The sequence below is a fragment of the Monocercomonoides exilis genome, assembly GCF_001643675.1.
Source record: "Monocercomonoides exilis strain PA203 chromosome Unknown scaffold63-433378, whole genome shotgun sequence".
Lineage (NCBI taxonomy): Eukaryota > Preaxostyla > Oxymonadida > Polymastigidae > Monocercomonoides > Monocercomonoides exilis.
Genome location: NW_027150608.1, coordinates 271,197 through 295,958, shown reverse-complemented (window position 1 = coordinate 295,958; position 24,762 = coordinate 271,197). Strand labels below are relative to the sequence as shown.

Here is a 24,762-nt window from a genome sequence, read left to right as displayed (position 1 = left end):
ATTGCGAATTTATAGGATGCACTCATTCACAACAAAAATCTCGTTCTTATCATCGATCAACTGCACTATCAAATTATACCGGTACTAATGCTAATGTAGCATCAACTATTTTTACAGATTGTAATGGGTATTGTGGCGGAGGAATCTACTTTGATGGCGATACGTTCTTAAGAAATAATTATAACTTAACAGTTAAATATTGCGTGTTTGAGAACTGTTCCGCAGATTGGGGAGGCGGAATTTACGTTGAGAAGTGCTTCTATGCAACTATATCGAATACTGCTTTCTATTACTGTAGTGCGAAAGAAAAGGGCGCAGATATTTACGTGTATAAACTTGATAGTAACAGCGACGTTTCAGAAGTTTCGTGCCCCAATAGCTACACGACCCATGAAGATAATACCTGTTATATAACAAACAGTTATTATGCTAATTTGAAGCTGATGGACATGAACCAGGTGGTAAGGTCAGGTGGAACTTTTGCTGTTAACTGCGGATTTAGCTATGAAACTGCATGCTATTCAGTCAACGGAGCCATCCACAATCGTCGCCCTCGCTATCCCAAGAACATATTCATGTACGAAGGCCAATACTATGAAACAGAACCGTGGAGCATAACCGAGTCTTCACAAATGGGGAATGTCGTTGTTTGGGGCTGTGGGTATGGAGGCGTATTTAACTTGAATAATTATAATGGTTCAATGGTTAACATTGAAGGGCGTGTGTCGGCTGATTTGAAGTGCTTTGCTGTTAACATAAACCGTAATAATATTCCGTGCATTAGAGGATACGGAGGCAGTTTTATATTGACTTTAGTCGAAGTGAAGTATTCCATGGGCGGAGGCTACGAGTCATCGATCAATTCAATTTTTGAGTTCAGCACCGGATCTGTATCATTTGTGAGAGTGATAATGGAAAGCATCAGAATAAGTGCGCATTATATATTCAAGCTGGATCAGAGTGTGACGGGTCTGGCGCTTAACAATTCCAACTTTACAAACATTGTGTCAACGCAGAATTGCTCAGCTATTTTCATTTCAAACAGTTTATACCCAAAAACGCTATCAATATCTGGTTGCCAATTCACACTCGCAGCTAAAAAGAGTGTTGCAAACACTTTGGGGGGTGTATTCTTTTCAACAAGTGATAACTGTAATGTTAATATTTCTAGCACGAATTTTACAAGTTGCAGCGTCAATGAGGCAAGCGGAAAAGGAGGAGCAATTTATTATTCAACAACAGGGGCTTTATCTCATTTGAAAATATCTAGATGCCAATTTCTGAGTAATAAAGCTCGTTATGGAAGGGATGTTTTCATTTTTGTTCCAAAGTTGCCTGAAGCTAATCTGAATGCGTTGTATACGCCTGCTATAAGTTCAGAACCAACGTATAATCGAACAAATGCTTGGTACGGAAGCGACAATGCGACTTTTAAAGGAGATTTTGATTTGATGCCGTTTATATTTGGATACACCTCCACGACAGTTCATGCATCGAACGCGTCTCGTGGCGACGGAATCTTTTGCGGCTCAACATTTGCACATTGCAAATCAATCAATCAGGCAGTGCAACGCCTTTCAAGCGGTTCTTCGCGAACTATTTATGTGGGCAACAGCATTGAAGTCACACAGTTTGGGGTGAACATTACAAACGTCATTCTTCGACGAAATGATTCAAGCTCAAGTGCTGCTGTTATTTCAAAAGGAAATGTTCAATCCAATTCGAAATCAATTTTCGTTTCAAACAACAATTTTAAATCGATAAAAATTTCTTATTCGTTTGATGCAACATTAGCCAGCAAAGCCGTTACGTGCTTGCTGAACGTCACAAATGGATCACAGAGCTTTGAAAACTGCACGTTTCAGTGCGATTTATCAATTACGTTTCCTATTTCTTTGGTAGACATAACGAATGGAATGCTTTCCTTCACAAACTCCTCGTTTAATTCACTCGGAGTGCTGAAGTGTTCGCGCTCTCTGTTTGTTCTCGATGCTGGCAACATCAGCATTTCTCGGTCGAGTTTCTGCAATCTCACATTCGCCTCTACCAGCACAGGCGTCTTTTCTCAGTCTGGCATAAATTCATTGAACCAGAATGTCAACATTTCCAGCAGCAATTTCACAAGCGTGTGTTCTGATAAGCGGACGAGCTCTTGCTTTGCGCTGTTGTCAGAAACGAGCAGCGGCAGCTTTGATGCCTACAACTGCAGATTTCAGAATTCTTCTTGTCCAAACTCTGTTGACGGCGGAGCTATCTCCTTTGCTGTTGGAGCAGGCAAATCTTATCGCATGACACTATGTACAGTGCAGTCAAACACAGCAAGCTCTTCTGTCGGGAAAGGAGGAGGTGCTCTTCTCGTGCTGAAAGAGAATACGAATAATTTTGTCTTTGACAGATGCACATTTGAAGATAACGGTGCGAGATATGGAAGAGACATCTACATAAAAGCACTAAACTTGAAAGCAAGCGTCAGCTTTGAAAAATTTGGAGACATGTTAACACCCACCACCGATGTGAATAACAAGCTGTTTGGCTGCAACATAGAAAACGAAGATGTGCACCTTGATCTTATTCCGCTGATGATAACGCATCTGTCGAATGTGTTTGTGAAGAACTCAGAGGCTGACAAGGGAATTGACTGGTTTCAATGCGGAAACAGCTCAAATCCCTGCTTAACTTTGGAATATGGTATAAATGAAATACTCGACAGAAATAACGAAACAATCACAATTTCCATTGAAAAGCAAGCAGTTATCAGCCAAACAATTGATTTATCGAATTTGACAATATCTTCCACAACTGATGGAACAAACTCTTCGCTTATGTTCCAATTACCGAATAATGTCATGGAAACAGTCATAACTAACAGCGATGGACTGAAATTTAATGAAATGAGAATTCTGCTGCCATTAGCTCAAAATTTGCAATCGTCTTTGTTCACAGCATCCAGTGATCTTTTATTTAGAAAAACTTTCTTTGAACAAAACGAATCCGATGTACAAATTAGCTATTGCATCGTCAATATTATCAAAGGGGCAGTTTCTTTTGAGCGCTGCGTAATTGGATCAGAAGAGCTTTTCTCGAAGAAGTCGCTTTTTCAATTAAGCGCATCAACTACAATATCAATGAATGAATGCCAAGTGAAAAACATTATTTCCAAATGCCCCATTTTCCCGAAGATTCCAGAAAGAAGCACGATAAAACTGAACAGCTCAGAATTTCTACGATGTGAGGCATCTTCAGAAGAAGCGAGCAGCGCACTCATTTCGAGCACGTTGGCTGGAAGCGTTTTGATGATTGGGTGCAACTTCAGCGATATTCGCAGCTCGAATGATCAAAATGGCGGAGCTGTCAACATTGCCCTGAATGAAGGCGGGATGCTGACCGTGGAGCGATGCATTGCCCAGAACTGCATTTGCAATGAGGTGTCGGGCAGAGGTGGATTTCTGTTTCTCAGCAAGCGGCAAAGCTCAGGTGATTTTGATTTTCTCGAAGCTTCGCGATATTTTGACAACAAAGCGTTTGTCGGACGGAATCTCTTCTTCGAGTTCGACTCTTTGAATTCTTCTGTTTCTGCAGCCAAAATCAGACTGGAAGAAGACGGCACCGAGTGCTTTGGATCGAACGCATATGTTGGCTGTGACTCGGTTTTTGAGTCAATTGATCTGATTATGTTTCTGGTTCAATACTCATCAGAAACTTTGCACATTTCAGAATACGGATACGACGTGTTGAACTGCGGCTTTGAGGAATTTCCGTGCCACACGCTTTTGATGGGGCTGGAGAATATTCCCGAAGATAGCACAGAAAAGAAGATTATTACTCATTCCCGAGTTGACGTTGGCTCACACTTCGATTTATGTAACATTTCATTCGTGGCATTTGGATCTGAAACGCCTCAGCTGAACATTAACTCTTCTCTTTCATCGGGAAATGAGTTCTCCACTTTCACAGCAGATTGGCTGTGCTCTTTTGCTTCAATTGATTTTTTGCTTCCAACCCGATTTACAACAAACATCCAGTCAGTCATTTTGATCTCATCCTCAGAAGCAATCACACGATTGACAGATTGCTCTTTTAAGAAAGCGAGTGATGATTCGGGGCCTCTTTTGTTTTCACTTGTGATTTCATCAGACGGAAGACTGGAGATGACGTCGTGTACGCTTAAGGACATCAGCTTCAGCAACAATCCTTTCTCTTTGAGTCAAATCAATCTGCACACTTTCAATCGCTGCAATTTCTCATCAATTGTCTTCCGCGCATGCTCTCTCATTGATTCTCCAACAGCAGCTTTCCAATCGTATCAGCACAACTCCGCCTCATCGGGCATTCACTTCCTCAACTGCTCATTTGAGAAGCTATCAGCAGACAGCGGAACTACCATTTCGACACTGATGAACTTTCCCTTGTCCTCTTCCTTTGAGCTGGTTGGCTGTTCTGTGAATGGACTGCTGTCGCACATGTGCACAGAAGGTGGAGGAATGAAAGTGAGTCTGAACGAAGGCAGCTCTCTGAAAGTGGCAGGCAACTCGGCCGAAAGCCCATCGGCTATCGAATCAAGCAGCTGCTCCACAACATTCGGTAAAGGCGGGTTCTGCTATCTGAGCGCACAGGGCAACAACACAGACTTTGCATTCGCTGACACAACTTTCGCTGACAACGCAGCATACCAAGGGATGAACCTGTTCCTGCGCTGCGATGTGCTTCTGGCTGCAGTGAAGTTGGAGAAGTTTGCGTTCTCGTTCGAAGACTGGCTGGATGAAGGGAATGCATTTGTGGGGATGGATAGCCTTAACTTCACATACGAGCCGATAAACCTGCTCATTTTCCTGGTGCATTACGAGTCGGATACAATTTTTGTGTCTTCGCTGCATGGCTTCGATGTGAACAGTTGTGGCACAAGTCAGCTGCCCTGCTCATCGATGCTACAGGGAATTGAACACTTCACCGACACTCAAACGAAAACGATGTTTGTTGTCGAAGCAATGAAAATAACATCTGCTCTGGAGCTGTCTGGGTATACTATCCAAGGCGAAGAGAATGCTGGCTATTCAACTGTTACTTTTGAGTCTCCACTTTTATCGCCTTCTTCGCAAGTTTCAAACGAAAGTGTGCTGCAAAGTTCGTCCAATCTCGCATTGCATGCACTCAGCATAGCTGTGCCTTGTGAGTTCTCATCTGGCCAAACGCAGCTTATTCAATCGACTGGACCTTCATCTTCACTCACAATCGATTCCTGCGCATTTGAACGGGCTTCTGATTCATCCGAACAGATTGCCGTGAAGCTGGTTGTTGTCAGAGGCGGAAAAGCGACTTTCAACGAAATCACCATCAAAAACCAGGCATTTTCAAAATCGCTGTTTGAACTCGACCCAGCTGTTGATTCATTCTTTGATTACTTTTCTTTGAGCAACGTTGCATTCACTTCAAGTGTCTCACTGATTTCCTTCATTAGAAGCCCAATTGAACAATCAGAATCAACAGAATCGAGAGCAAATGAGAAGATGCAGTGTGTTCTGCAGAACATTACGGCGATCAACGTCAGCACTTCTGGTGAATCAGCACTCAGTGTCTTCATTAGAGATCCAGTTGCATTCCCACTTTCTATCAAAGACTGCTCTGTGAACACGATCCAGTCACTAGAGAGCAACGAAGGAGGCTTCTTCAGAGTGCACCTCGAGGAAAATGGTAGCTTCGCAGTGAGCATTTTGGAGATGGTGCGGTGCGAGTGCAGTGTTGAGGTTGGGAAAGGAGGAGGGTTGTTCATCGAGTGCAGCGAAGGAAGCAATGAAAACTTCCAATTGGACGAGATCTACTGCGCCAGCAACGCTGCACATGTTGCCAGGGATGTCTACTTGTCCTGCAGCAGCCTGAGTGCGTATGTGAACGAGTCGTCATTTGGATGGGGGTCGCTCTTTGCAGACAAGTCGAACTCGCTCATGGGCAGCGACGCCACCACCCCAGAGGGAGAGTTTACTGACCTGTTCATTTTCTTCCAGGGATTCGAAGACTTCACCATCTTCATCAGCGACGCGGGGAGCAACGGTGTTTACTGCGGGCAGAGCAGCAATCCGTGCCTCACACTCGATTATTCGGTGCGCCATTTGAAATTCGCAGAGGATGTGACTGTGCGAATGCTCTTCGTGCAGAACAAAGCTGTCATCACTGGCAACTTCCCTCTAAACTCAGTTATTTTGAGACCGACAAGTGAAGACAGAGAATCAACAGTTGTCTTCCCATCGGAGGTGGAACTAAAGAATCCAGAAAGCGTGATGAAAGTGCAGAACCAGGTTAACTTGAGCCATCTGAACTTTGACATTCCACTTCTGTTCAGTTACGCCACGCCTAATTCGTTTATTAATTCTGCTGAGTTGGAAGGTTCTTTGAATGTGTCTTCCTGCAACTTCAATTTCTTTAACTCTGTCGCTAACCCAATTTCTTCTTCTTCTTCTTCTTCTTCTTCAAGCAAATCTGAGTCATCTTTCAATTCAAAAACTGACAATGACCGGACAGTATCAAACAAGATGATTCTCTTTTCTGTCATTCGTGGCGGGCTTATTATCGAATCCGTGACTATTTCCCCTCTTCAAACTTGTGTATCTTTATTCTCATTGTCACAAGCTGTTCCAGCTGCTTTAAGCAATTTCAGTTTAACTACGATTAATCTTACTTCATCTTCTCCTTCTTTCTCTCTGATTTCATACGCATCTGGAGTTTTTGCTTCAACCTCTCGCAGAAACGACGACTCATTCTATCAAAAATACTCCAACTGCACTTTCTCCTCTGTAACACGCTTAGACGACTCTGCCAGCACTTCTCAGTCTTCTTATCATCAATCCTCTCTTCTGATAAATGTGATGACAGCTGTTCCATTCACATTCGAAAACTGCACTTTTACCAGTTTTGAAGCGCCAACCTGCGCATCTGGTGGATGCTTGGGTGTGACGCTGTTGGAAGGCGGATCAATTCGGATAAAACCTGCTGAAGAGTATCAGACGAATGCAATGAACTGCAGATGCGACGAAAAAAGCGGGAAAGGAGGGTTTTTGTATCTGGACACAAGCAGACAGAACGAAAACTTTATTCTGCAGAGCGTTTTCTTCAGAGAGAATAAAGCGAAGGAAGGGAAAAACGTGTTTGTGAATGGATTTGATCTGAATGCTTCGATTACATATGCATCTTTTAACTTTGCATATGACGATCCATATGCCGATGAAGCTGACAGCACCTTGTTTATGGGCAAGGATACAAAGAACTTCGCAACTGCGATTTCGCTTCTGATGTTTCTTGAGGAGTGGAAAGGTGCACATCTTTATCTGTCATCGGAGACGGGAAAGGATATCCGTGGCTGTGGAATGAAAAAGCTACCTTGCTCAACACTTGCGGTGGGCATGGAGCACTTTTCAGAAGCGGATGCACGTGTCAGCAGTGAATTACTCAAACAGAAGAGGAATTTTGAGGGAAAAGAAAATTCTGAACCATCTCGCTCGGTTTTGGCAACAGGAAAGTTCAACTGCAGCAGCATTCTCAACTTGACTGACACTCTTTTCTGTGAAACAGCGTTTGATCCGCGATCAACAAGAGCTCCCACAAAGGCGTTGTTCAACTACAGTTCTTTGCTGACTCACCCAGAAACACCAGACGAGCCTTCAAATGAAGAAGCAGATGGCTCAAATGCTGCTGTGATAAACGAAGGCAAATTATCTGTTTATGCAATCGAATTTGTGCTTCCATCTGCATTTGAAAATGGACTCAATACTTTTGTTTCTTCATCAAATGGAGAACTTTCATTGAAATATTGCACTTTCAGTGCAATTGCAAATGGAGAAGAATGCAACTATCTCGTAATAAGTGCATTTTCAGGCTCTGTTGAAATCAATCGCTGCGAAACGTTCTTCACAAAGTTCACTCAGAGCATCTTCAAAGTCTCTTCTGATGTGCAGAAAATTGTGCTTTCTTCGCTTCAGCTGGACGAAGTGACACTGACGAATGGATGTGTCATTGAATGGGCAACCGCAGATCCAGCATCCAAGACAAGAAACACAGGAAGAAATAGAGATTATCTGAAGAATCAGCACGAATTAAATGGATTTGTTCCTGTTAATGTGGAGAATTGCACGTTCCAAAAAGTGGTGAGAGGATCAACTGACGGATCTGCAGCTCTTTCGATGGGTGACTTCAGCCTTGCAGATATGAAGATTACAAATTCTTCATTCAGCGAATGCAGCAGTCCATCTTTGAAAGGTGGAGTGTTCCGTTTGCTTCTCGCCGAACAAGACCAGCAGTCAAATACGATTGATGATGGCGAAAGCAACACAATTAATTCCGGAAAGCTGATTGTTTCTCAGTGCACATTCACACTTTGCTCATGCGATGCTGCAAATGGCTATGGTGGAGCGCTTTTCATTGACTGTGTGATGAACAAGTCAAAGGAACCTGAGTTGTACACATTGCCTGAACTGCCGCTGTTCTTCAGCGAACTTCGCTTCACACACAACTCGGCACAATACGGACGAGACATCTTCATCGTGTGCTATTCAGTTGAGAAGCAGATTAGCGAGAACTTGTTCAGCATGGACTTCAGCTCACACTCGTTTGTGAGAGACAAGGCAATCTTTGGAGAGGATATCAGCAAGAAAATAGCAGGGGAAGAGAACTTTTTGATTGATCTGTATGAGATTATCGTGTTCTTCAAGGGAAGCCAGATATATCTGTCAAGCACGCTTGGCACAGACATGCGTGTGTGCGGGTCAGATGTAGAGCCATGCAAAAGCCTTTCACTCGGTGTACAACATCTGAACAACAGCCGCTTCCAATATCTGTTTGTTTACGAGAAGACAGAAATCGGAGGCGAAGTCTATTTGGACGGAGTTTCTCTTCAGCCCGCGGAGAACAGCAGCTCAGCGGAGCTTGTTTTGGACCAGCCTGCTGTTCAGATAGGAAGCAATGAAAATCTTATCAATACACGCAACACTGTTGGCTTAGATAGACTTAACGTCAGAATAGAAACAGATGTTATCAATCATTACACTATTATTTCTCAAAACAACGGAACACTTTCTATATCCAGCTGCTCATTCAGCGGCATCAAAGACAATAAACTGGATGCGAATCTGCTTCAAGTGGAAGAAGGAACATTACAAGTACAAGAAACAAGCTTTGAGAACTTGTCTCTTTTCCAACATGTTCTCTCAGCTGATCCCACTGCAAGTTCAATCACGTTTCTGAAATCAAACTTTTCTTCGATCGGCACTGAAAACTCTTTCATTTATGTAACAGGCATTAAATCGCTTAGATGCGAGGAAGTTTTATTTACTAACGTTTTGGTTGGTAATAACTCGTTAGTTTCTTCAGATTCAGTGGAAGTTGTTCAGATGAAGAACATTACTCTTTCGAAATGTAATGGAACATCAAGTTTATTTGCAGTTTCAAACACTGTCTTTTCAATGGAAAACGTCGTAGCAAAAAGTATTGAAGCAAGAACGATATTCCACTTTCACAATGTTCTTGGTTCCATTACATTAGATCGTTTGAACATAAAAGAAGTTGCCCTTGAAGAAGGCGGCTCAATCCTAAGAGCAGCTTCATCGTTTGCTCAGGTTTCGAAATCTTACATGAATGAAGAAGAATCGCAGAATATAACACTTTCATACTCCAACATCAGCAAGGTTGCTTACAAGCAATCATCCGTTGGCTGCATCTTGGATCTGAATGGCTCATCCAATTTGGCTGTGAGTATGACTGGATGTTCTATCACTAACTGTTCTGTGCCATCGGAAGGACGCATATGCAGATTGGAGAATGTGAAAAAGGCTCAATTTGAATTCTGCTCATTTGCTGGTAATGCTGCTGCAGAACAGACGAAGACAAACACAAAGTTGAATGAAAGAAATGAAATAGAAGAACAGATCTGCTTTTGGGATGGTTGTGCTGTTGAGTTTTCAAACAGCAAAGTCTCATTGAAAGATTCATCATTCACAAACTTTGGTGCTGGCGGGGTGAAAATAATGCAATGTGATGTTCACATTGAAATGGGGATGTTTGCCAACAACAATCCATCTATCTCTGGCTATCCTTCAGTTCGGCACAACGTCATCTGCTCTGATTCTGGAACATTAAACATTGAAAGTCTGAAAGGAGGAGACGGGCAAGAGAAAGACACTTCACTTTGGATTTTGAATGAAGGATGCACACTGACTGGGATTCCAGCTCAGCGGGCGTCTCCTTTGTTTATTCCTTCTCTTTATTCTGTTGCGGTAGAGGAGTCTGCTGGCAACACAATCTTCACTTTCAATGGGTCACTTTTTCTTCCATGCAACTTAACATCATCACTTGTCGTGAACACATATTCAGAAGGAAACAACATCTCAGAAACAAAAGTCACAAAACTGAATCTGAACTTGATCAATGAGACGACAGCCAAAGCAACAGACAGCACATTTCATAAGGAAAGCTTAGAGCCAAACCAGGAAGCTATCATTGTTCTATCTTTGAAAGATGCAAATGGCAGAGAAAAGCAAGTCTCAAGCGTCACAATCAAAGAAAAGGAGCCAGCGAGTCGGACTGAAACAGAAATAAAAGAGCGGACTGTGCAGAGCTCAAGCACGATTTCCATTTGGATGATTCTCTTCATCGTGATTGCAGTAGTCGCAGTGGTTGGAGTGCTGGTTGTTGTGGTTGTTGTCTTGACTCTACGGAAAAGAAAGAACAGCTTCCACGAAATTAGCTTTGACGATGACTCAAGCAACATGTCCAAGAAGCAAGCTAAGCAACTTGATCAGGAAATGGAGCTGTCACATGGAGGAATAAGTGGAGAAAGCTTGGTTGCTGATGAAGAGTGCACAGATTACACAGGATATGGAAAGAGGGGCAAAAGAGACGACAGCCAGACTCTGTGTGTTGAAGTCATTTCGCCTTTGGCTGAGTCTGAAACGAAGTCGTATTCGTCTTCTGAGCAGGCTGAGAAGGAAAATGGAGGAATCGAAGGACACAAAGTGAATTTTGATTTGATTGACCCGATTGGCTCGGGCATGGCTTCGACGGCAAACCTGCTGGAAAATGCGGAGAGTGTGATTGATGTGGACTCATTTCTTCTTGTTCAGAACGAAGGGAAGAGAGATATCGAGGGAAATGCTAATAAGCAGCAGGCATCTGATGAGGAGGGCTTGCTGCCTTCTGCTTCTCTAAACATATCTGAGAAGTATCCTGGCAGCTTCAGACAGTTCAATGATATTCAAACAGAACAATTGAGATTTGCTGAATCCATTTTCTCTTCCACTTCTTCTTCCTCTGCATCTCAAGAGTCTCAGCAAACTCCTTCATCTTCTGATATATCTTCAAAACTAGATTCCACAGTGTCAACATTCTCAACACCTTCATTCAACCCTCCGCCTGCCAATGACGATATCCCTACAGACATGCTGGCTGTGGCAGACGAACACGAAGAAGACTCAAATGAAGGAGTGAAAGCAGAAAAGAAGAAAAAGAAGAAAAAGAAAGAGAAGAAAGAGAAAAAAGAGAAGAAATCCAAATCAGGTGGGAAAAAAGGAAAATTAAGTGATGATGATACATTGATGCAAAATGTTCAGCCAACAGAAGAAGAAGACAAAGAAGAGAAGAAAGAAGATATTACAAAACAGGAACGTTTGAGTCCAGAAGCAGAAGAAGAAAGAGAAGTTTTCAACGAGATTATGAATGGGAACTTTATCGATGAGTTGATTGGAGGTGGAGAAGAGGAAAAACTACCAGAGGAAGAAAAGGTGGAAGAAGAAGGGAAGAAGAAGAAAAAGAGAAAGAAGAAGAAGAAGAAGGCAGCAGATAAGAAAGAAGAAGATGAAGACATGCAAAATTTCATTGATTCGTTGTTGGAAGGATAGGAACAAAGGGAAAGGAATTGAAAACAGAATTGTTTTTAAATGGATTCTGTGTTCATTAATAATATTAATAATATTAATAATAATTAATATTTCTGTTTCTTTCTGTCTTTTTTAAGAATTTAAAACAATTTTGAATTTAAAAACGTTTTCTTTGATATTTTTTCGATTTGCGAATACGATCAATTTATCGGAGCAGAAATTTGCATCACAAAATATTCAGGAATGAATATTTTGCATAAATACTTGTTTTATTTGTTTATTCTTTGAGAACAAATCTTAAGTTGAATTCTTTCTTCGTATAGATTTGTATATTTCGCGCTATTCTATTCCAGCTTAAAGAAAACTTTAAGCATTTCTTTGTTTTTTTTATCATTTTTCTTCATTTTTTGAATGAATTTGTAAAGTTCTCAACATTCCCCTCTTTTTAAATGATTTTTATATCTGTTGTTTCATTGAACTGTCCTATCTTCCAGATATTTCAAATAATCCTCACTATTTTTCAAGCGTAGATTTTACAAACATGATTTTGTTCAATCAATTGATTCGCTTGATTGCACTTATTTTTTATTTTGTCTTGCATTTTATTTGGAATTTGACAAAGAGTTTTTTTCGGATTAACCGTATTTTGTGGAACAACTCTCTTTTCTTTTCTTTTCTTTTTTAAAAGAAAATTTATTTTATTTTTTTCTCTTTCTTTTCAAACTAATCATTTCATTCACAACTCTTTTGAATCGAAAATAATGATTCTTTGGATACCATTCCCAAAAAATTGACAGATTTTCATTTTTAACTTGAAATACTCTTTTTTAACCTAAAAAGAAGGATGAAAAAGAAATAAAAAAATAAAAAAGCGAAAGGAAAAATGGCTTGTTTTTATGCCAAACGATTTCTGTATACTTCTTTTGCAGAAATAACTTTTTTAAATTGCATATCCATCTCCTTTCATATAATTCAAAAAGCAATGTGTCAAACAACAATTAATAAAAATTAGAACTGCCAAAATGTTAAAGATAAAAAGATCAATTGAAAAAAAAATAAACAAAACAAAATAAATGAATAATCTTTTTCTAACAAAAAAGCAAATCCGTAATAACCAAATTTACAATCATTAATAAACAAAAAAGACAACCATTTAACAATCTATTAAAAGATTCAATAAAAGAAATCAAAATTAAAAAGTTAAAAAATTGAACGTTTTCTATTTTTGAGCAACAGAAGCAAGAAGAATATTTTTCACATCTTCTTCATCTAAATACCACAAGTCAGACGCAGCTCCAAGCATTTGTTGCTCTTGCTCGATTTTCACAATCTCTTCGATGTCTTCAGGTTTAACCTTCAAGTCCTGCAAAGTCAAAGGCGCACCCCAATAAACATACAGCTCCCTCAGCATTGCAAAGGCCTCCTTCACGTCCTTCTTCCCAAACACCTCCAGCGCCCACTCCTCAAACATCTCATTGCAAACATCCTTCGCATACAGCTGCGGGTAATATGCCAACGATATCACAGCCAGCCCTTCTCCATGGGCAATCTTTTCATCAAAGGCAGAAAGAGCATGCTCAATATGATGGACATTCCAGTCACCAGAAAGGCCAAACACTGTCAGTCCTGATAGCGCTAATGATGCAGCCCAGCAGAAGTTTGCTCTTGCTTCAACATCTTCTTTGTTCGCTTTAACTCTTTCAATGCTCTTTATAACGGACTTTTGCAGAGCTAGATTGATCTGTCGTGTTGTAATATTTTTGTTATCCATCGAAAAGTAATTTTCCATCAAATGTGAGAGAGCATCCACAGCTCCGCACATCACTTGGCGCCAAGGCAGACTCATTTCAACTGTTGGATCAATTGCACAAATCTTCGGATAATCAAAAATACTTGGTAGCTTTGAATGACTCTCAGGGTTTGAAATAACAGCGCTATTATTTAGTCCAGATCCTGTCATTGAAATAGTTGATGCTACAAATAAGGGAAGACCTTCTGGTGGAGGAAGGCTCATCCCGCAAAATATCTCCCAAATGTCATTCTCCATCTTTGAACCGAAACAAATTGCCTTTGACGTATCAATAACGCTTCCTCCTCCAACAGCAAGAACGCCTTCAATGCACTTCGTTTTATCTTTGCATATTGCAATCCCCTCGCGAACTTTAGAAATCAAAGGATTTGGTTGAACTCCCCACAATTCTTCATCAGCGATGCCATTCATCGCAAGGCATTTCTTAATACGATCGTATACACCAGTAATTTTAGCAGACTCTTTTCCAAAAACAATTAATAGCTTTTTGATTCCGCTTTTTTTTATTTCTTCACAAAGCTGTTCATAGCTTGAGGAGCCAAATATCACCTAAAATTATCGATGAGTACATTTATTATTGTGAACCCTTGAAGAAAACTTCCATTTGAAATACCTTTGTTGGATTATAATAAACTTGACTTTGCATAATTAATCAAATGATCAAAGTGAACCCCTTATCCAAAGAACGAGTCTTACAGATATTTGTTTCTTTCTGTTTTATTCCGAGGCTTAAATCGTTCGTAAAGAACAATGACATACGATGACAAAAATGACACCGTTGTCATGAAGACCATTACAATTGAGAAGGAACTTAATTTGACAGAGGAAGAAAAAACAAGACTAATTTTTCATACGTGTGTTTATTTCCAATGATTTTTTCATAACGGAAAGGGCATTCTCATTTTACGTTAATTAAGATTCGCGAACATCATAAACGTACTTCAAAGCATGTTGTCTTTCTAATTTTTTTGTTTTTTCAATTTTGACATTTTTCTAGATGCCATCGGAAAATGTCGTGTCGCAATGAACATTGTTGACGAACAAGGTATTTATCAATGCTTTGAAACTATATATTTTTTGATATTTGTTTTCTTTAGCATTTAGCGAGACTCTTGCTCTTATCACCACAATCGGGCAAAGTCTTTCGTCTTTATCGGTTTCAATTTCTTATAAATATATACATTTATTGCATTAGTACTTCATAACATCAGAGCACTATTTCGCTTCTCGAGCATGCTGCATTACTCGAAACAAAAATAAAACAAGAAATACAGCAAGCAAAAGTAATATTTTCTCAGCACTCAATGATGTCCAAACAATACTCGGATTATTCGCGATCATCTCGTATGACTTCAACAACAGAAAGAACAGCTCAGCTAACGCAACCTTTCTGGAAAGATATTCAATACATTGAGAAGCATCTACTCCCAATCATGGTTTTGAGGTCTCGAGAGCTTCTTCAGCGGCTGCATCTTCCAGGGAATGCGTGGGTGATGTACCACACTTCCACACTCGACAAGAACATGAAGGATGTTCTGACCGCAGCCACAGAAGGCACAACGCAGCTGTCTGGGCTTGTCTTTGACGAGAAGCAGCGCCGCTCGCCGACGGACATCGTGGTTGAGCTGACATTCTCTGGTGTGAAGCCAGGGATGGTTCATCTTCCGCCAATCTTTCAGGACGTGGAAAGGGATCTTGTGATGAATGCGCGGAAGTACTCACTGCCCGGCAGCGTGATCCATGCATCGATGGTGAACGACGGGTCGAAGCTGACAATCACAGTGGAGGACAACGGGATGGGCATAGAAGAAGACGAGATCAGCCACGTCATCGAGTTCGGGGTGCGTGGGAGCAATGTGGCGCACCGGAGGACGATGGGAGGAGGGTACGGGCTGACAAAGGCATACTTCTTCACAAAGCAGTTCGGAGGAACTTTTACTGTTTCGTCGGCGATTGGCGTGGGGTCGAAGTTTGTGATTGTGGTGCCATGCCCGTCGCAGTTCAGGCTGATGGTGGAGACGGTGTGAGGGGAAATGAATGGAGAAATTAATAGATTAAATAGAGAAAAAGAGAAAAAGAGAGAAAGAGAGAAAGAGAGAAAGAGAGAAAGAGAGAAAGAGTAAGAAATTGTTGAAAGATTGTTTATTTCGAAATATTTACATTATTAAATTTTTATTTTTTAATTTTAATTTTTATTTTTTTTAATAAACAAATTTGCATTGTCAAAACTCCTCCTCTTCACTTTCCCCATTATTCATTCATCCATTTATTTATTTATTTTATCAATCCACCACAGACAAATTCATCGAGTGGGAGCAGCCAGCGTTCCACACCCAAATCCAGCGGAGAAGCAAAGTCGCAAATTGCCTCGTCGACAGTCGGTGTGACAGACACTGTGCTCACCTCAACACTCTCCCTCGAATCATCTCCTACCTCCTCTTCCTCCTCCTCTTCTTCCTCCTCTTCCTCTCCTCCTGCTTCATCATCATCATCTTCTTCTTCTCCTCCACTTGCTCCTCGCAGTCAGCCAAGCACAGCCGCATCGTCTGAATCGCTTGACAACCTGATCATCCTCGACACTCTTGGCGCTGTGGCTCAGCCTCCTCCTCCTCCTCAAATGGAACAGACTGCTTCCACAAATACATCATTGGATGCTTCTTCTTCTTCTTCTTCTTCTTCTTCTTCTTCTTCTTCTTCTTCTTCTTCTTCATCAGCAGTGCCATCTTCATCTCCTCTCTCATCTTCAACTCTTTCTTCATCCTCTTCTCCTCAGACACTTCATGAGTCTCCTTCTCTGCTTGAAAAGAGCAAAAAGATGAAGTTGAGGCCACTTTCTATTCCCATCGAGCAGTCTGCTTTGGTGTCTGCTCCGAAGGATAAGGGACTGAGAAACACAAAAGCCATCAAAGAGAAAAAATGAAGCACTTTCATATTTGAAGAGTGAGAGAGAGAGAGAGAGAGAGAGAGAAAGGAAATGTTTGTTTATTTTTGTATTTTCTTCGAAGATTGTTGTGTTCATTTGAATGAGTGCAAGGAAAGTGGTCGTTGTCAATTATATCTTAGAATTCTCTGTAAAAATATTATTATGACTTTCTTTCTTTTTTTAAAAAAGAATAGCTTTGATTTTTTGATTATATTGATGCACATTTTTGACAAGCATTTATATTCGTTTGCGTTCATCTTTTTATTGTGCAGATCAATAAATAGATAAAAGAGAAATATAATAGTTAACAACTTACCAGGTAAAAAGAATGCCAATTTTTATGAGATCATTTGAAAGAATAAATTTGGCATTCTTTTTTTCTTTATCTCTATGTTTACGATTAACGAAATGGATTTAGCTAACAAAAAAATATACCCATAACAATTTATGGAAAATTGAATAAGTTAACTTTTGCTCCTGCAAAAGAAAATGATTTAAAGGTTTAAAAATTCCAAGAAGAAATTTCCATTCTTGTAGAATAAAGTTTCAAAAAAGTGTTTTTTTATTCTGATGATACGTCAATCAACAAATATTTCATTTGAATTGTTATTTTTCGATGCATTGAATGGAAAGAAGCTTAAAAATATTAAAAATGAAACTGCATGATTCCATCCTTTCAAAGAGGTGAAAAAGCTTCTTCTTCAAGCTGTTTATGAGCAAATAATGCGAAAAGCCTTATTTTTGGTTATTCTTGGAATGAGAATGCCAGCATTCCATCACCTTCATATGATTCATCTCTCGTAATGAATGTTGTGTATGCTTTTTGAAACTGTTATTGATTGTTCATATTTTATTTATTTATTTATTTATTTTTTCTGTCAAATGCAAATAATTACACACCTTATTGGAAGATTGTAGCCAAATTGGTATGAACATGCGACATTGATTTCTTTGTGGTTGTTGTTTCTAATGGTTATTGCAAGAGGAAAAGGAGAGATTTTTTTATTTTTTTGAATTTTCTTTATATTTATGTTAATCTTGATTATTCAAAAATTGAAAAGAATTCTACTCTATTTGATGTATTTGCCTTATTTTGCAGAGAAACAGGTATTATTCAATTTTTAAAAAAAAACATATGGATTAACAAAGATTTTTTTTCTTTTCATTATTTTTTTGATTCCTTCAATTTCTAAATAAAGGGCATTCAGGAATTCAAATCTTTATATTATATCTCACAGGATCAATCAAACAAATTGCTTCCAAGTTGTCCTGCTCCCTGTTTGCCTGCAAGAAAAATGTGGCATCCTTACGTTTTCAGATGTTCAATTTTGTTTTGTGTGTTTTTCGCCTTTTCAAATTTGTTTGCATTCGAGGTACAAAATAATTCGAAATTTACTGAAATGAGCTGGAAGGAAACCGATCCATCAAAATTGAACGATAACGAAAAGAATAATTTATTTAAAAATGATTATGAAGGAAAATTTAAGAATGATTCTGTTGCTATTCAACGGAGGAAAAATGATTGTCTGGAAAAAGCAATAATTTCATCAAAGCTTGAGTCTTGCATAATGTTGGCAAATTCATCGATCTATTTTCACATGATAGCAATAAGAGCACATTTCAGTGGAATGCCAGTACTAAAGGCCGAAAGGTCGATTCTTTTTCTTTCGAATTGCTTATTGGAAATGTTCAGCAAAGAATATTATTCGCCAATCTGCTGTGGCCAAAGTGGAGTTGCAATGAACAACATTTCTGCAATTAATAATGAAAACTGCAATGCGTTCCCATGCCTTGTGTAAACAACAACAGCCCAAGAAAAAAGCAAAATTGATGTTGGATTCGTTGAAATGGCTTCTTCAATCTTTTCAGACATTGTGGTGTCCTCCACCTCGCCATTTGTGGGAAGCGAACTATTTTCACAAGTTGATGTTCACATGTGCGAATTCATAAACATCACAGCGCGATAAAAGCCAGCATTTGCAGCAAAAAGTGCATTGAAGCAAACTTTGCAGAAAAACGTTGTATCTGGATGCATTTTTAGCAATTGTGCCAACACATTCGATGGAGTGATTGTTGGAGCGGAAAGGGGAAGCGGATTTGTTTCGACGAACACCACCTTTGCTGAAACCAAGAACTCATACAAAGATCAGCCTGTTACAAGTCCTTTACCATCATTTATATCTGGAGATATTGTGTTTGTTGGATGCACATTCACCAACTGCTCTTCTTCAGATCGGTATGGAGGAGCAATATCAGTGACAGGATCAGCCAATCTGAAAGTGACAGATTGTTCATTTTCTGGATGCAGCACAAAGAACGATAAAAATACATATGCAAGAGGAGGAGCCTTATATCATGACAATCAATTTGTCTGCATCATTGTGAACACAAATTTTTCAAAGTGTTATGTTAATTTGACATCAATTTCATTTGGTGGAGCAATTTGTTTGTTTTATGGTTTGTTTAGCATTTATGGATGTATGTTTTTTAATTGCAACACAAATAATTACTGTGGAGCACTAAATTGCGAACATGGAATACTGCAATTATGTTCAAGTTCATTTTCAAATTGTGAATCAGTTATTTATGGTGGATCTATTCACACGCACAATTTGAAAGAAAAGTCTTTGGCAACAGATTGCAGCTTTGCAAATTCTCATGCACAAAGTCATTCTGGTGCAATATCGCAATCAATACCGTTGGACAGATCAATATTGCATATTAAATATTGTTTTTTTCAAAACAATTCTGCTGACTCAAATGAAGGACATGACATTCATTACTGGAATACAGATAGCACAAAAGTGACTTCCGATTGCGTCAGATGTTCTTTTTCGCTTTCAAATAAAAATAACAGAGTTACAACAAATGTTGACAGAAGTGAATGGCTTCCAGACCCAAATGCAAGTCCAGATCCAATCCTTGTGAATTCAGCGAAGTCTGGAGGAGACCACAACGACTGTGGAGGAACTGATGATGAATGCCGAACAATTGGATTTGCAATGAATCAGTGGGTAAGTTTCAAGCACCATTCAATAAGATTGGCAAGCGAATGCTTTGAGGAAACCGAAATAGAAGTGGGAGGAAGAAGTGTTTTGTTGAAGAAGAGCGATGGATTGGACAGAGTGAACATTTCGAGTCACACAGAATCCGGGTCATTGTTTTTCGTTGAATATGGCTCAATTGAGATGGAATTATTCACACTTATTCACAGCTCAAGCATTTCCAACAATTCATTTCTTTTTCAGGTGACTGGAATGTTTGGATTTGTGCATCTGGATAAATGCGTGATCACAAGTGATATGCCTGATGGTATTTTCAACAGGCCTTTTCTAAGTGCTGATGAAGGCAGAATCTCTCTCGATGATTGTGAAGTCAAGAACATTATCTTTTCAGGCTGCTGCCTTTTGTCGACGAGCAACTGTGGAGAGATATGTGTCCATGGGGGAAACATCACAGAGATTGTGAGAAAAGTTGGAGATGGAGCCTTGATATCGAAGGTATTCAAAGGAGAGGAGCGCCTTGAATGGAAAAACACAACGGTTTGTGGATGCAGATGCTTGAATGGAAATGGAGGGATGGCTGCCTTGACGCTTGCTGAGGGAAGTCAATTGTCGATAGGGAAAGAAGGGTTGATCACTACAATGAAAAACTGTGTGGCTAATGATGGAGAGGGAAATGTGCAAAATGACAAAGGGAGAGGAGGATGCATCTATCTGAAGCTGACAAACGCAGCAGATGATTTTGTGATTTCGAATCCAGGATTTGAGAATAACAGTGCGCTGTTTGGGAAAGATGTTTATGTGTATTCTCCAAATCTGAAAGCAAGTGTCACAAGAGAAAGAATTGCATATTATTCCTCATTATTCACTGTTAACGAAGCAATGGGTGCAGATGAAGGAACACCAGAGGTGGTCATCCCGCTTGTTTATTGCCTGAGAGAAAGAGGAGAAAGAGTGAATGTTGGAAGCAACGGAGTGGATGTTGGAGTGTGTGGCTTTGAAGACTATCCGTGCAAAACAATGCAGTTTTCTCTCGCTCAACAGGAAAAAGTGCACAAATTGACAATAGCTTCATCGTATTCCCTTTTGGAGTGTTTGAGTTTGAGGGGAGATGAAGAAAACAGCATCAGTGGAGTGAGTGGAAAATCAGAAATAAGAGTTGTTGGAAATGGAAGCGAGCAGAGTGGAGTGATTGAGGTGATGAGTGATGTTGGGATAAGTCTTGTGAGCTTGTCTTTGGAGGCATGGCTGCAATCATCACAAACAGCAGTGTTTGTTGTGGGAGAGGAAGTCGAAGGAAGCCTGCAGATATCATCATCACTTGTGAAGAGAAGCAGTTCAGTTTTGGAGATTGGATACTCTCTTATTGCTGTAAAGAATGGAAAAGTTGAATTGAACGATGTGGAAGTCGATAGCCTGACGTTCAAAGAACCCATGATCATCTGCGCTCAAATGGATGCAAAAGTCAAAGCAGTAAATCTTGTTTGCACCGATGTGTTGAGCGCAGAATCTGGTCTGATAAATGCAGAAAGTGATTCGGAATTGCTGATAAGTGACTCGAAGTTTGAAAGCACAGGAAGGAACAAAGGATCTGTAATCAACATCAACAAGGCGAGAAACAGCATTGTCAATCGAACCATTTTCAGTGGATGCTTGCTTTCAAGTGGAGATGGAGGAGCGATTCAGGGTGTTATTGGACAAGACCAGAAACTCGAGATTGAAGGAGGAGAGATGTATGGGGTCAGTGAGAAGGGAAATGGAGGAGGAATGAAGATAGTGATGGAAAAAGATTCTATCTTTTATGTTGGAATCGAAGGATTGGCGAAGTTGAATGAATGTCAAGCTGGAATGATTGGAGGACAGGGGGGATATGGAGGAGGGATATGGCTGGATTGTGTGAAGTCCACAGGCAATTTTCGGCTGAAAAATGTTGAATTTGCAGGTTGTGTTGCAAACAAATGTGGGAAAAACATGTTTGTGAAGATAGAAAAAATGGGAGATGTTATTGACAGCACAAGAATTGGATTTGGGCCAGATCTTTTGAAAGAAGATGAGATTGCGGGAACAGAGAAAGAAGATGAAGGGTATGTGATTCCACTTGTGTTATTCTTGCGAGAGGATGTTTCAGAAGTTGCAATTGGTGGGGCGAATAAAAAAGATTTTTCCCGATGCGGGTATACAGGGTATCCATGTGAAACAGTTCAGAACGGGATTGCACAATGGAAAAAGGCAAGTGGAATAAGCTTGAAAGTTAGCGAATCTGGAATTCTTGGATCAGAACTGTTATTGGCAAGTGGAAAAAACACATTCAGAGGAGCTGAGTTGGAGGCGAGGATGGACGTGTTCGAAAACATAACAGTGAATCAGAATGCGATGATTGAAGTGAGTTCAAATTGTTTATTTGAGTCTCTTTTTTTGGTTGTTCCAGAGAGTCTGAATGGAAGAGAATGGCTGATGAAGATGAGTGCTGAGACACTGAACCTCACCAACTGTCAATATTCAGTGAGATCTGCATCCTTTGTGAGTGTTGGACTTGTGCTTTGTGTTGGAGGAAAGATAAAGATATGTGGGTTGTGTGTGAATGAAGTGGAGTTTCGATTGCATCCGTTGATGAGGATTGAAGAAGAAGCCGTATGCAACATGAATGAAAGTATTTTGAATGGAGTTATTACGAATGGAGAAGTGAGTGTAATTGAATTACATTCATCAGGGATTCTGACATTGGCTAAAACGACAATGAGTGGAAAGAAAGATAGAGCATCAGGAGGAGGGATGATCTGCGATGTGAATGGAAAGGCATTGACTGTTGAGGATTGTTCGTTTTGTGGTATTTGTGCGAGCATTCAGAATGGATGCGGTGTTAACGGAAATGTTGGTGATGAAAACAGTGTTGTTGTGAGAAACAGCACTTTTGATGATTGCTCGGCAAATGATGGGTGCGGTGGAGGAATTATGGTAACTTTGAGTGGAGAAGGAATGCTGCGAATTGGGGAGGAAGGGGAAAGAATGGATGTTAAGAAGTGTAATGCCCGCGATTTGAGCGAAGAAAAAGAAGGAGGGGGATATGGGGGAGGCGTTTTAGTGAGAATTGTGGAAGAAGCAAATGATGTGATCTTGCGGAGTATTTCATTTGGCCTGGGAGAAGAAAGAAATAGGGCAGATAATGGAGGGAACAATATTTTTGTGGAAGCGTACGAGCTGAAGAAGATTGCAACAGAAACTGTGTTCAATTTTTCGTTTGCCAAGAGCGAAGAAGAAATACCAGACTTGAAGGATATGATGGGCTTTGAAGGTGGAAACAAGTCGCAAGCAATTCCGTTGGTGCTGCTGTTTCGGAACTTTTCGAGTCCTGCATTTGTTGGAAGTGATGGAATAAATGGGAAATTGTGTGGATTTTCAGATTATCCGTGTGCAGATGTGTTGTTTGCTGGAAAAACTATTTTTGGGCAAGGCAGTGCAATAATACGATTGCTTCCGCAATATGAAATCACGAACCAGCTGAAGATTGAAGAGCAAGAGATGAAGATAGATGTGGAAGAGATTGGGGTGGAGGTTGTGATTGCGAGCAACGAGAGTATCAATGGAGAAGGATTTATTGAAACGCGTTCAGCAACGACATTTGGGAAAATGATGTTTAGTGTTCCATCCTCGATGCCAGGCAGCAAGAGTGCGCTGTTTGTGTGTTTCAGTTCATCGCTTGTGATGAACAATGTTTCGTTCATATCCAGAACGAACGTTGTCAGTTTCTCGCTTGTGAAAGTTGTTGGAGGAGAATCCAGTTTGGTTGGAGTGAAAGTGAGGGATATTAAATTCAGCACAAATAGCTTTTTGGTGATTCAGGGAAATGGAGCAAGTGCTCAGTTAAATGGAATGGAATTGGAGGGTGTCAATGGAGAAGATGTTTGTGGGCTTATCCATGTGAATTCGGGAGGTTCAGTCAGTATTGTGAATTCGAGTGAAAAAGGAGCAGGCATGAAGAATGGAGCAGTGCTGTGTTTTGATGGTTCGTGTGGAATTCAGCTGCAGAACAACAGTGTGGCCGCAGTGAGCAGAGAGGTTGGGAGTGGAGGAGGAGTTGAGGGGAATGTTGGGGAAGGGAAAGTGGTTGAGATGAAGGAATGTGCATTTGAGACAATTGTCTGTGCTAAAGAAGGAGCAAAAGGTGGAGGATTGGTGATGCATGTGGAGAAAGGAGGAACACTGAAGTTTGAAGTGAACAGCGTGAAATTCAATGAGGTGAGTGAATCAGGAGGAATTGGTGGAGGGATGGTTTTGGAGTTTGAGGATACTGATTTGAGCAATTCGATGCAAAAGAACAGATTTGGTGAGAACAAAGCATTGCTGGGAAGGGATGTGTATGTTGTGTGTGAGGATGTGAGGAGGATGCTGAATGAAATTCTTTGGGAAGGATCGGTGAATGAAGAAGATGAGAGAGAACGATTTTGGGTGTATGATTGTTCAGTTGAGCCAGCGATAAATGTGTCGATACTGGTGATACTGTTTCCTGAATCTCCAAAGATAATGTTTGTGGATGGAGCAAAAGTGAACAAAGAGGAGTGTGGGTTTGAAGAAACACCGTGCAAGGATGTTGGATATGCCTTTTCATTGATGAATGACTCGCACTCGACAATCAGGGTGATTGGAAACACAACTTTGGATGCAGATGTTGCAAGGAATTCATCGTTGGCAATTCAGGGAAGAGGCCTCACAAAGCCGGTTATTGGAGTTGGAGGAGGCGGTCATATAACATTGGTCAGCAGCCCCATTTTCTTGGGCATACGGAGCTTGGCATTTGAGCTTCCAGCAATTCCCACAACAGCTGGTTATGAAGAGTTTCTGAAAATAGAAGGAGGGCAGTGTCTGATAAGTGAGTGTGTGTTTGGGGTTGAGAATGGAATAGAGAGCAAGATTGAAAAAGAAAGTTGTGTTTGGATTGTGAAAGAAACAGATGGAAAGCTGGAAATCAAGTCAGTGAGTGTTGTTGGGATTGGCTTTCAAATGGGAAAGGGAATTGCTGATGTGGAAAGAGGAGTGATCAGTTTGTCTGAAGTGGAAATCAAAGGTGTTTCGACAGAATGAAAGAGTTTGATATGTGGTGGAGAAGGAGCAGAAATAGTTTTGAGCAATGTTAGAGCAAGTGGGTGCAGCATTGAAAATGGGCATTTGTTGGAA

General features: G+C 40.4%; 4 protein-coding genes across 4 annotated transcripts; 3 read left to right on the top strand and 1 right to left on the bottom strand.

Moving 5' to 3' along the window:
• Positions 1-123: 123 nt before the first annotated feature.
• Positions 124-12,645, top strand: MONOS_7430 (uncharacterized protein; the record flags this gene model as incomplete). The annotated part of the gene is made up of 2 exons (XM_067877754.1): positions 124-127; positions 193-12,645. 2 exons carry the CDS (start codon positions 124-126, stop codon positions 11,874-11,876), a joined length of 11,688 nt encoding a protein of 3,895 aa, XP_067719383.1. The 3' UTR covers positions 11,877-12,645.
• Positions 12,646-12,653: 8 nt separating this feature from the next.
• MONOS_7429 (putative NADH-dependent butanol dehydrogenase a) lies at positions 12,654-14,332 on the bottom strand. The gene is made up of 2 exons (XM_067877752.1): positions 14,279-14,332; positions 12,654-14,214 (listed from the first exon to the last, which is right to left on the bottom strand). The coding sequence occupies exons 1-2, from the start codon at positions 14,309-14,311 to the stop codon at positions 13,075-13,077; spliced, it is 1,173 nt and encodes a 390-aa protein (XP_067719382.1). The 5' UTR covers positions 14,312-14,332; the 3' UTR covers positions 12,654-13,074.
• A 9-nt stretch (positions 14,333-14,341) lies between these two features.
• On the top strand, positions 14,342-16,904 carry MONOS_7428 (putative histidine kinase). The gene is made up of 6 exons (XM_067877751.1): positions 14,342-14,519; positions 14,583-14,611; positions 14,663-14,710; positions 14,763-14,821; positions 14,877-15,686; positions 15,962-16,904. The coding sequence occupies exons 1-6, from the start codon at positions 14,416-14,418 to the stop codon at positions 16,583-16,585; spliced, it is 1,674 nt and encodes a 557-aa protein (XP_067719381.1). The 5' UTR covers positions 14,342-14,415; the 3' UTR covers positions 16,586-16,904.
• A 1,531-nt stretch (positions 16,905-18,435) lies between these two features.
• On the top strand, positions 18,436-24,759 carry MONOS_7427 (uncharacterized protein; the record flags this gene model as incomplete). The annotated part of the gene is made up of 3 exons (XM_067877750.1): positions 18,436-18,524; positions 18,630-18,989; positions 19,446-24,759. 3 exons carry the CDS (start codon positions 18,436-18,438, stop codon positions 24,667-24,669), a joined length of 5,673 nt encoding a protein of 1,890 aa, XP_067719380.1. The 3' UTR covers positions 24,670-24,759.
• Between the last annotated feature and the right edge of the window lie 3 nt (positions 24,760-24,762).